The sequence below is a fragment of the Octodon degus genome, unplaced genomic scaffold, assembly GCF_000260255.1.
Source record: "Octodon degus isolate 3935 unplaced genomic scaffold, OctDeg1.0 scaffold00093, whole genome shotgun sequence".
NCBI lineage: Eukaryota > Metazoa > Chordata > Mammalia > Rodentia > Octodontidae > Octodon > Octodon degus.
Genome location: NW_004524669.1, coordinates 8,657,037 through 8,668,025, shown reverse-complemented (window position 1 = coordinate 8,668,025; position 10,989 = coordinate 8,657,037). Strand labels below are relative to the sequence as shown.

General features: G+C 62.0%; 1 protein-coding gene across 1 annotated transcript in view; it reads left to right on the top strand.

Annotated features, from left to right (window-relative positions):
- Window positions 1–409: 409 nt before the first annotated feature.
- The window catches only part of Muc6 (mucin 6, oligomeric mucus/gel-forming), a 19,794-nt gene continuing 9,214 nt past the window's right edge, over window positions 410–10,989 (top strand). Inside the window, exons 1-26 of the mRNA XM_023722902.1 lie at window positions 410–473; window positions 3,311–3,364; window positions 3,491–3,731; window positions 3,803–3,929; window positions 4,125–4,215; window positions 4,294–4,403; window positions 4,508–4,715; window positions 4,789–4,911; window positions 5,568–5,688; window positions 5,768–5,906; window positions 6,015–6,119; window positions 6,213–6,285; window positions 6,364–6,501; window positions 6,746–6,907; window positions 6,990–7,084; window positions 7,210–7,342; window positions 7,446–7,695; window positions 7,911–7,963; window positions 8,053–8,162; window positions 8,387–8,538; window positions 8,786–8,927; window positions 9,003–9,113; window positions 9,441–9,626; window positions 9,724–9,963; window positions 10,440–10,596; window positions 10,752–10,892. Of these exons, the coding sequence (XP_023578670.1) occupies window positions 410–473; window positions 3,311–3,364; window positions 3,491–3,731; window positions 3,803–3,929; window positions 4,125–4,215; window positions 4,294–4,403; window positions 4,508–4,715; window positions 4,789–4,911; window positions 5,568–5,688; window positions 5,768–5,906; window positions 6,015–6,119; window positions 6,213–6,285; window positions 6,364–6,501; window positions 6,746–6,907; window positions 6,990–7,084; window positions 7,210–7,342; window positions 7,446–7,695; window positions 7,911–7,963; window positions 8,053–8,162; window positions 8,387–8,538; window positions 8,786–8,927; window positions 9,003–9,113; window positions 9,441–9,626; window positions 9,724–9,963; window positions 10,440–10,596; window positions 10,752–10,892 (3,526 nt within the window). The remainder of the gene's footprint in view (window positions 474–3,310; window positions 3,365–3,490; window positions 3,732–3,802; window positions 3,930–4,124; window positions 4,216–4,293; window positions 4,404–4,507; window positions 4,716–4,788; window positions 4,912–5,567; window positions 5,689–5,767; window positions 5,907–6,014; window positions 6,120–6,212; window positions 6,286–6,363; window positions 6,502–6,745; window positions 6,908–6,989; window positions 7,085–7,209; window positions 7,343–7,445; window positions 7,696–7,910; window positions 7,964–8,052; window positions 8,163–8,386; window positions 8,539–8,785; window positions 8,928–9,002; window positions 9,114–9,440; window positions 9,627–9,723; window positions 9,964–10,439; window positions 10,597–10,751; window positions 10,893–10,989) is intronic.

Here is a 10,989-nt window from a genome sequence, read left to right as displayed (position 1 = left end):
CTTCAGAGTTCCAGGATGGGCTGGGGATGCCCATGTGGGGAGCCCTCCTGATGGCCCATGCTGACCACCCAGACGTGTGGCTGACAGTGTCCCTGTGCAGGTAGTAGGGAGGGCCTTGGCAGTCTCTGCCCCCAGACTGGCCCCACAAGTTGTTGGGGGCCTGGGGTGTGTCAGCGCCCCACTGGGAGCGGCGATAACTGGGCCACTTTTGGCCGCTGCAGATTTTTCCAAAGAAGGCTGAGTGCTGATAAGGCAGCACCCAGATCCTGTTTGGCCCCACTAGCCCATGCGTGGGGTGCAGGTGGGAATGGCCAGGGCAGGGCCGCCACCCCTATATAAGGCGGGCAGCGCTGGCTGCCCGAGTCGCACAGGTGGCAGCAGCGACCTCTCTCCTGCCAGAGCCAGCACCATGCTTGGGCCCAGGCTGCTGCTGCTGCTGCTGCTGCCCTGCGGGGCAGCCCTGCGCATAGCTGGTGAGTGGGGTCCACACCCAGGGGCCAGTGCTGGGCGCGTGAGGCCCCATGGCCGCACCGGTGGGCGACAGCCTGAAAGCTGCTTGGGTACCAGTGGTGGTGCAGGGCCGGAGACCCACACTGTGTGCCAGGAGGATGGCACTGGGGTGGGCACAAGGCCCACGGCAGGCTCGATGCTTGCCTCTCCTTGCAGCCCGCTCTCCAGAGGAGCCAGGGCGCACTGTGAGCCCTGCAGCCCCACCCCCTGTCCAAGTACAGCCCGTTCCCTGGCTCAGCCACAAGGCATCAGAGAGGCTGCTGGCGAAAGCACAGCCGATAAAGCCTGCAGGCTGAGCACAGGCAGCCCTGATTCCCACGCATGTGACCTGCTCCCAGGCCTCCCCACCATGCACTGCTGCGTGTGGCCACGTGGCAGGTTCAGAATCAGGATGGAATGAGGCCCATCAGAGGCTGGGGGAACTGGAGGCCCCACATTTCAGCACATGTTTTTGAGGGACAACTTAGCGTGGCCCAAGGGAGGCAGATGATGGGGTCATGGGGCTAGGTTGGTGGGAAGTACCAGCAGGCAGGCTGCCAAGCGTGTAGAAGAACATGACGTGCACTGGCTGCCCCATGCCAATCCAGGGCTGAGCAAGGCCGGGGGTGGTGGGCGAGGTGCCCGGGAGGGTCAGTGGACAGACAACAGCACAGGTGGCCTGGCAGGAGGTGGAGACTCAGGAAACTGGATGGAAGGGAGGCACCCATGGGTAGATGGAGCACCTGGGGGGCCTGGAGCCAAGAGGAGCCTGGGAGTTGACCCAGCAGCACCTCCCAAGGGAAGGTGGGGAAACTGAGCCCAGAGGGTCCATCCAGGGACATGGGAGGCTTGTGTTCCCAGAGCGGCCAGTCTGGGGGCAGGGCAGCCACCTCCCTGACATCATCCCAGGAAGGACAGGGGCAGAGACACCAGGCCCAGGCCCACAGTGAGTATCCCCTGCCTAGGATGGACACGGGACCCCTGGGTACCAGCCACACACAATGCACAGAAAGGGCCTACATCTGATGTGAGCCCACCAGTGCCAGGCCCTCTGGCTATTTCACACCATCACCAAGGGCTCCTTCCTGCCTGGCCAGGGCCCACAGTGCCTTGGCCAAGCACCCCCACCCCACCCTAGGCACACAGTGTATCCCAGAAATGTGTGCACCCTGACAGCAGGGGGGAGCACCATAATATGCAAAGCTTGCCAGAGCTGGGGAGCAAGTGGGCTTGGACAGAGATGGGACGTATAATCACACCCTCAGGGCCTCACTGTGCACCTCACTGGACACAGACACCTGCCCAGCCTGGGCTGCACACCAGGAAGGGACGGATCATGTGGAGGGGCTGAGAAGGGAGTAGGCACTGCAGAGCCAGGCAGGGCTACTTTTCAGCCACCCTGCCCTGCCCTGCGGTCACAGTGACCCTTGCCACCTGGGCATCTCCATGGCAATGTCACCTCAGCTTCAGGGCCCTCTACGGGCTGAAGGTGCCAAGGAGGAAGAAGTAGGAAGACATCTAAAGCACAGCTCAGGGGAAACAGGAAGGCTTGGCTGTGCTCAGCCTCACAGTGTGGCTCAGAGCTGGACATGGGTGCCACTGGAGACAGGCCCACTCTGGGGGCAGCCAGAGGAGTGGGAGGTGCAGGACAGGACAGAGGAGCAGTGGAACAGAGAGGAGAGAGGTAGAACAGGCTCTCAGACTGCCTTCCAAGGCTAGCCACCCATAGGGTAGTGTGTCCTGCACAAAACCTGGCCACGAGCCCGGGATCCGCACACATCACAGGCCCTCAGGCACTGCATGCCTGATTCTCACCTACCCTCCTACCACTCTTCACTGCCACCGGCTTCAGCTATAAATGGGGATGGGGAGGCTGTGCATGTGTGAACACGTGTGCCTGTGTGTTGCTGCATGCATGAACATGTGTGTGCATCCAAATGTGTGTGTGCCTGTGCCTTGTGTATGTGTGTGCCTGTTGTGTGTGCATATTTTGTGTATAACAGTGTGTGTGTTGGCATGTGTGCATGTGTGTACTCATGTGGACATGTGTGTATGAATGTGCATAGTATAGATGTGTGCACATATGCCTGTGCATGTGTGTGCTAGTCTATGTGCACACATGGATGTCCACGCCTAGGCATGTGTGTCATGTGAGCATGTGGATGCATGTATGTGTGTATTGTATATTTTGTGCACTTGCATGTGTGCACACCTATATGTGGACATGTGTATTATGCGTGCTTGTGTGTGTGCATATGTGCAAATGCATCTGTGTGCATGTGCACGAGTATGTGCACACATGTATGTATGTGTGTATCCATTGTGCACACAGATGTGTATGCATGTGTGTGTGCCTGTGCATGAACACATCCCTGTGTGTGTCCATTGTGTGCACACATGCACGTGTGCCCTCCCAGGAAGGGTGCACACCAGGCCTCCAGTGATGGCAGACAGGAGCCTATGCCCATACTGAACCAGTGGTTGAAGAGAGTGAAGAGAGAGACTGAGGGAGGGCAGAGCCGCACCACAGTGGAGAACCAGCCACCTCCCCTACTGAGGGGATAAGGATGGGACCCAGTATGGACTGCGTCCCTGCAGGCCTGGGCATGCCACCTTTGCACTCCTGGGCTACGGGGGCCAAGGACTTCACGCGAGGTGACACACACTCCTATACACACTCGTGAATTCTCAGCGAGAGCATGGCCTGGGGTGGGGTCCTCAAAAGAAGATCCACTGGCAAAAGACCCAGAGCTACCCCAGCTGCAGTCACTGGCTGAGCAGCAGGTGAGCTGGGGCTGAGAGGCCACATCCTGTCTTACAGATTCCCTGGCTGGAAATGACACAGGCCCCAGCGCCCAGGACAGCCCACAGTCCTGTAAGATGCAGAAAAAGATGGGCAGGGTGGGTGGGCAGAGAGGTCTAGCATGCGCCCCAAGTGCCCAGCTCACCCGGCCTGCTGGGCGGGACACAGGGCCTCAAGACCCTGCCACTGTCTCCACAGCCCCAGACAAGGGCTGGTGCTCCACATGGGGCACCAGCCACTTCTCCACCTTTGACCACCAAGCCTATGACTTCTCGGGGACCTGCAACTACATCTTTGCGGCCATCTGCAAGGAAACACCACCCGCCTTCAGTGTGCAGCTGAGGCGAGGGCTGGACGGAAGCATCTCCCGGATCATTGTAGAGCTGGGGGCCTCCGCCATCACTGTGGACAACGGCACCATCTCTGTCAAGGACGTGGGGTAGGTCAAAGAGCCAGGCCAGGCCCTAAGCCAGAGGACCAGGGCCAGCTGCTGACCACTCTCACCCACAGGGTCGTCAGCCTGCCCTACACCAGCAACGGGCTTCGGATCACACCCTATGGCCAGAGCGTGCAGCTGGTAGCCAAGCAGCTAGAACTGGAGCTGGTGGTGCTGTGGGGCCCAGACCCCCACCTCATGGTGAGCATGTGGGGCAGGCAGGCAGGGTCCCTCTGCTGCACCCTCACTGGCAGCAACCTGGGCATGGTGGTGGCTGTCCTCCATTTGAAAATAAGGAGGACTCAGTGAGACTTAGAGCCTGGAGGAGGTGCAGGGTGGTCAGGGCCTAGCTGGGAGCTGGGGGCAGACCCCAGCATTGCCCATCACCCACCACAGGTCCTGGTGGAGAGGAAGTACATGGGCCAGATGTGCGGGCTGTGTGGGGACTTCGATGGGAATGTGGACAACGACTTCATGAGCGAAGATGGTAGGTGGGCAGGGATAGGAGGAAGCCAGGCCTCAGGAGATCCAGCCTCATGGTGCTGACTCCATTCCCCATCCCCAGGCAAACTCCTGGAACCCCACAAGTTCGCTGCACTGCAGAAGCTTGATGACCCCAATGAGATCTGTGCCTATGAGGTCATTCCCAGCAGCCCCACTCTGCGTGCCAAGGATGTACGTGAGGCGACGGGGTCACGGCCCCCTGGCCCTGAGGCAGACCAGGTGCCCGATCTCCACGTGTCTATGGCCTGGGCGTGACTAAGCTCCCCCGCCCCCAGGCCCAGACCTGCGCCCAGCTGCTGGCCCTGGTGTCCCCCACCTGCGACGTGCCCAAGGAGCCCCTGGTGCATAGCTGTCAGGCTGACCTGGCAACGTGCCGCCAGCCTAGGCAGCCCAACTGCAGCTGCGCCACACTGTCGGAGTTCTCACGCCGCTGCAGCCTGGTGGGCCAGCCTGTGAGCCGCTGGCGGAGCCCTAGTCTCTGCTGTGAGTGCCAGGGCAGCAGGGCAGGGTGAGGGTGCAAAGAGAGCAGGACCCCAACACACTGAACTCTGCGCAGCACTGGGCCCGTGCCCCGCCAGCCAGGAGTACCAAGAGTGTGGTGCAGCCTGCACCCGGACCTGCTCCAACCCCTGGCACAGCTGCCCCAGCTCCTGCACCTTCGGCTGTTTCTGCCCAGAGGGTAAGGTGATGCCAGCACCCTCCCTGACCCTGACCCCTAGTCCTAACCTTGCCCCTGACTCTGACCCTAACTGTGACCCTGACTCTAACCCCTAAACCCAACTTTGCCATTAAACCTGACCCTAAAACTTAACCCAGACTCTACCCCATCTCTAGCTACCCTGACACTGACACTGATGCTGACCCTAACCTTAATACAACCTTAACCCTGATGCAAAGTCTCTCCCCTTGGGAGCCCAGAGCCACGCCCAGGGCCTGGAGTCGCCAGCTCTCACCCTGACTGCCCAGCTCAGCACCCTGCTGAGTCCCCACTGCAAGGCCCTCAGCTGTGGCAAAACCACAGTTTTCACTGCCTGGGACCCCAGGGTATTCTCACAAGCTCATGGGAGACAGTGTCCACAGGGGTCTGAGCACAGCTGGGCAAGGTGGCTCAGAGCTGGGCTTAAAGGAAGCTTGTGTATGCACACCTGCGGGACTGTACCACCTGGGTGAGATGCGGCACACAGCCAGGCGTCACGGCGGTGGAAGATGCCAACAGGGCTGGGTCCGGCCAGGGCTGAGAGGAGGAGCTCTGTGGGCACCTGGGACAGCTGGGACGTGGGAAAGGCCCAGCAGGGGAGGTGGGTCTGGCCAGGACCAGGACAACCTCTCCTGCAGGAATGGTGCTTGACGACCTTTCCCTAAATCACACGTGCGTGCCGCTCAGCCAGTGCCCCTGCATGCTCAATGGGGCAGTCTACAGCCCTGGCGAGGTCCGAGAAGCAGCCTGCCAGACCTGGTGAGCACTGGGCACTGGCAGGGGAGAGCACAGGCTCTGGGGCCCCATCTGCCCCGCATCACTCTGTGCCCACCCACAGCCAGTGCACCACAGGCCGTTGGACATGTACAGAGAAGCCATGTCCTGGGACCTGTTCCTTGGAAGGTGGCTCCTTTGTCACCACGTTCGACACCAGGCCCTACCGCTTCCACGGCACCTGCACCTACATCCTCCTCCAGGTATGATAGGCTTGGGGCTGGGTGGACAGCCGGCACATCTGAGATCAAGCAAGTAGGACATGCTTGGGTTTGTGTGGGCACCCCTCCATGCCTGGGCCCCCTTCACAGAGCCCACAGCTCCCTGACGAGGGCACTCTCATGGCGGTGTATGAGAAGTCAGGCTACTCACACTCGGAGACCTCCCTGACTGCTGTCATCTACCTGTCTCGGAAGGTAAGGCCTCCCACCTGCCCCACAGCCCTGCTGCGTTCCTGCTCACTGGTGCCTGCCCTGCTCTTCCCCTGACTTGAGCCACCCTCTCTTCAGGATAAAATCATGATCTCAGAGGACGAGGTGATCACCAACCATGGAGACACCAAGTGGCTGCCGTATAAGACACGTAGGTGCTCACACCCGCAGCAGCAGCAGCCCTGGGTGAGACCAGGCTGGGCAGCCGCTGAGCACTGTGTCCTTACAGGCAACATCACCATCTTCAGGCAGACATCTACCCACCTCCAGATGGCCACTGCCTTCGGGCTGCAGCTTGTGGTCCAGCTGCACCCCGTGTTCCAGGTGTACATCACTGTTGGGCCGCAGTTCCAAGGCCAAACCAAAGGTGAGTTTTGTCCCACATCACCTCACCCCTGCCGCGGTCAGCAGTAGGGTACAGATGGGGGAGCGGACAAGCAAGGGTCAGGTCAGTCTCCACATCTGGGGCGCTCGCATCTCCAGGGCCCCAGGAATGGCCATGCAAGGCCAGCAATGGCCCCTGGCCAGGCACAGCTGGAGAGAAGAGCTTTGGGCAGGGGACACAGGAGGCCAGGTCAGATCTCAGTCACCCTCACGTCTGGCTGGCTCAGGGCTCTGTGGCAACTTCAACGGGGACACCACTGATGACTTCATGACTAGCATGGGCATTGATGAGGGCACCGCCACACTCTTCGTGGACTCCTGGAGGGCAGGGAACTGCCCAGCCGCCCTTGAGCGTGAGACTGACCCCTGCTCCATGAGCCAGCTCAACAGTGAGTGCCCCAGTGCCGCCACCCTGGGCCCAGGGCAGTCCTGTCAGAAGATGAGAGGAGACCCATGCCACTTGTCCCCTAGAGGTGTGTGCGGAGACACACTGCTCGGAGCTGGTGAGGACGAGCGGCCCATTTGAGAAGTGCCACGCCACTGTGAACCCCACACCCTTCTACAAGGTGAGACTGGGGGCCTTGAGGGGCTGGGGGGCACGACCCAGACAGCAGGGACCCCACTCGAGGACAGGAGGCTGTGTCCTCAGGGGTGTTGTCCAAGCCATGCCTGGGGGCCCCCTCACCCGCAGAGGTGCGTGTACCAGGCCTGCAACTATGAGGAGACCTTCCCCCACATCTGCGCCGCCCTGGGCGCCTACGCGCAGGCCTGCGCCTCCCAGGGCGTCCCGCTCGCAGGCTGGAGGAGCAGTGTGGACAATTGCAGTGAGTGCTGGCCGGCCGGGTTCCCGGGCCATAGGGCTCTCGGTCTATGGTGGGGGACCCAGCCCAGGCTCCATCGGGAGAGCCTGACCCCAGTCCCCTGCAGCTGTCCCCTGCACCGGCAACCGCACATTCAGCTACGACAGCAGGGCCTGCCGCCGCACATGCCTATCACTCTCTGACCCCGAGGCTGAGTGCCACGTCAGCGCCATTCCCGTGGACGGCTGCAACTGCCCCGAGGGCACCTACCTGGATCACAAGGGCGAGTGCGTGCGCAAGGCACAGTGCCCCTGCTTGCTGGAAAGCTCCAAGTTCCTTCCCGCGGACCAGTCCACCGTGATTAACGGAGGCATCTGGTGAGGGCTTAGGCTCGGAGGGGGTGGGGCCTCCTGGGGCGGGGCCAGCGCTGTGGGCGGGGCCAGGGCTGTGGGCGGGGCCAGCGCTGTGGGCGGGGCCAGCGCTGTGGGCGGGGCCAGGACGGGAGTAGGTACCGATGGGGCGGGTCGCTGTGGGCGGAGCCATGGCAGGTAGGGGTCAGGACTCCCAGCCGCACTCACAGCTTCTCTCACAGCTACTGCGTCAACGGGCGGCTCAGCTGCTCTGGGCAGCCACAGATGTTCCTGGGTACGTACAGTCCCCGAGCCTACCCATGACCCGGAGGTCCCCCACTGTCTCCCGCCCTACCTGATGCTCCCTCCTGCCCCGCCCCTCAGCTTCCTGCCCAGCCCCCAAGAGGTTCCAGTCCTGCGACCAGTCAGCGGAGGACAAGTTCGGGGCCGCGTGCGCGCCCACCTGTCAGATGCTGGCCACCGGCACCGCCTGTGTAAGGGGCAGGGCGGCCCCGCCAGCAGCCACCTTGTGGCCGGGCCGGGCCGGGCGGGGGTGGGTGTATGAGGAGATCAGGAGGAACTGCTCCTGGCCCAGCCTGATGGGCAGAGAGACCTGAGCAGGCAGGGTGGGTGTAGGCAGGAGCCTGGGGTACAGTGGGGGTCTCGGAGCAAGGCCGGGCTGTGGTGGCAGAGGCCACTGACCCCACGTTCCCTCCAGGTGCCCACCAAGTGCGAGCCCGGCTGCGTCTGCGCAAACGGGCTCTATGAGAACCCCAGCGGGGAGTGTGTGCCTCCGGAGCAGTGTCCATGCGACTTCGCGGGGGTCTCCTACCCGGGGGGTACTGAACTGCACACTGACTGTAAGACCTGGTAAGCTGCACCTCATCGGCAGGCCAGGGGCACCCAAAGGTGGGGTTGTGAAGGTACAAATCTAGAGTCGGGGTGTGTGGAGTTGGAGGTGTCTGGAGGTGGGGCAGGGGGAGGCGGGATAACCAGAGATGGAGAGATCAGAAGGTGGGGTGTGTGCGTGTGGAATACTGAAGGTGCGCTGGTCCTCGGGAGTCCCAGGACACGGCAGTGGACCGGAGGAGGGCCACCTACTACCCGCTCTTTCCAGCACCTGCTCGCAGGGGCGCTGGGCCTGCCGGCAGGGCGCCCACTGCCCATCCACCTGCGTGCTCTATGGAGAGGGCCATGTGGTGACCTTTGACGGGCAGCGCTTCGTGTTTGATGGCAACTGCGAGTACACCCTGGCCACGGTACTGCCTGGTGGGTGGGTGAGGGGCTATGGGGGACAGGGGCTGGGGCTCCTGCTCAGCACTGCCTCCCTGCAGGATGACTGTGGCACCAACAGCTCACAGCCCACCTTCAAGATTCTGACAGAAAACGTGATCTGCGGGAAGTCGGGAGTCACCTGCTCCCGTGCCATCGAGACTGTCCTGGGTGTGAGCAGCTGGGGCCTGGGGGGCACTCCCCAGCCAGCACCCCTAGGCCCCTGGGTCCACCTTCCTGTGCAACCCCCTGCCTGCCCTGGACAGGGGTGAGAGTGGGGTGCCCACGGCCCTCCCTGGCAGAGGCTATTCACCAGCTAGGCATTTTGCAGTCCTGTTAACTGTGCCAGATCTTGGGCAAGAGAGTGTTGTCCAAGAAGCCCTGCCTGTGGCACCCCCACTGCAGCCTTCTGCCAGCGCACTGCTTGTGTCTGTGCTGGATCTGCACAGGGTACAGGTTGAGGGTGAGGGCGGGCAGCCCTTGACAGCCACACCCCACAGGGCCTGTCCATCATGATGGCAAATGGCAACTACACAGTCCATGGCAAGGACCCCCGCGTGCACTTCCGGGTGCAGCCCAGCGCCCTGAGCCTGGTGCTAGACGCAGACATTCCTGGGAAGCTCAACCTCACGCTCATCTGGAACAAGCACATGAGTGTTTCCATCAAGATACACCACTCCTCCCAGGTACTATCATGCGCCCAGGTTCCTAGCCTGCCAGGTCTCCAGGCAAGGCTTTGGTTCCAAGCCCCTGATTCCCCCCCACCGCCCCATGACCCTGTAGGATGCCCTCTGTGGCTTGTGCGGCAATGCCAATGGGAACATGAAGGACGACTTTGAGACACGCAGCAGGTACGTGGCATCCAGTGAGCTGGAGTTTGTGAACTCCTGGAAGGAGAGCCCACTGTGTGGGGATACACGTGCAGCAGTTGAGCCCTGCAGCCTCAACGCCTTCCGCCGTGCCTGGGCCGAACGCAAGTGCAGCATCATCAACAGCCAGACCTTCGCTGCCTGCCACAGCAAGGTGGGTGCTGACCTCCTGGGGGCTTGGGCTGGAGCAGATGGCCCCTCCTCCACACTCTTACTGCATCACAGGAAGTCCATTGCACTTCCAGACCCCACCAACCCGTGGGCACAAGCCCAGCGTGGGGTGCATGGCCGTGGAAGGAGACACTCGGGTGGGAGATTATTCCTTCTCCCTGGCCTGGGGTATCTGTCCTTACTGATTCCTGGAGCTCCACGAGGACCAAGAGAAGGGTGCTCCAGTGGCAGGGCAGCAGTGCAAAGGCCCTGGGGCACCAGCCAGCCTGGCTTGGACGCAGGCTCTGAGCTCACGAGCACAGGGGCACAGGAAGTAGGGAGGCACTGCAAAGGCACGGTCACACAGGCAAAGGGACTCGGCTCTGGTGAGCCCCCCAGCCCTGCAGGGGGATCAGAAGCCTCAGCCGCAGCTCAGCTGTGGAAGGCGGCAGTGGCCCAGGGTGACAGTCCCACCTGCAGGTGTACCACCTGCCCTACTACGAGGCCTGCGTGCGCGACACATGTGGGTGTGACACGGGAGGAGACTGTGAGTGTCTGTGCGACGCAGTGGCTGCCTATGCCAAGGCCTGCCTGGACAAAGGCGTGTGCGTGGACTGGAGGGCCCCTGACTTCTGCCGTGAGTGCCCTGGCCCGCCAGCCCTCATCTGTGTTCCCAGCCCATGCGGGAGCCCGTGCCTGGGTGGTCACCGCACACCCCGAGTCCACAGCTCCCAGGGAGGCCTGGCCTCGAGCAGAGATGTTCAGTGCTAACGGTCAGGCACCCTTCCCCAGCCATCTACTGTGACTTCTACAACACACACCCACACGTGGGTGGCCAGGCCCAGCCCACTCAGGAGGACGACTGCCTGTGGCACTATCGGCCCTGCCTTTGCCCCGGCAGCCTTCAGAACTTCGAGGGCACCAACATTGAAGGTATGGCGTGGCGACTCGCCCCAGCACTCTACACACACCTATCTAGCCACACACTCATACTAAAGCCATAACGCATAACCCAGCCCACATGTCCCTC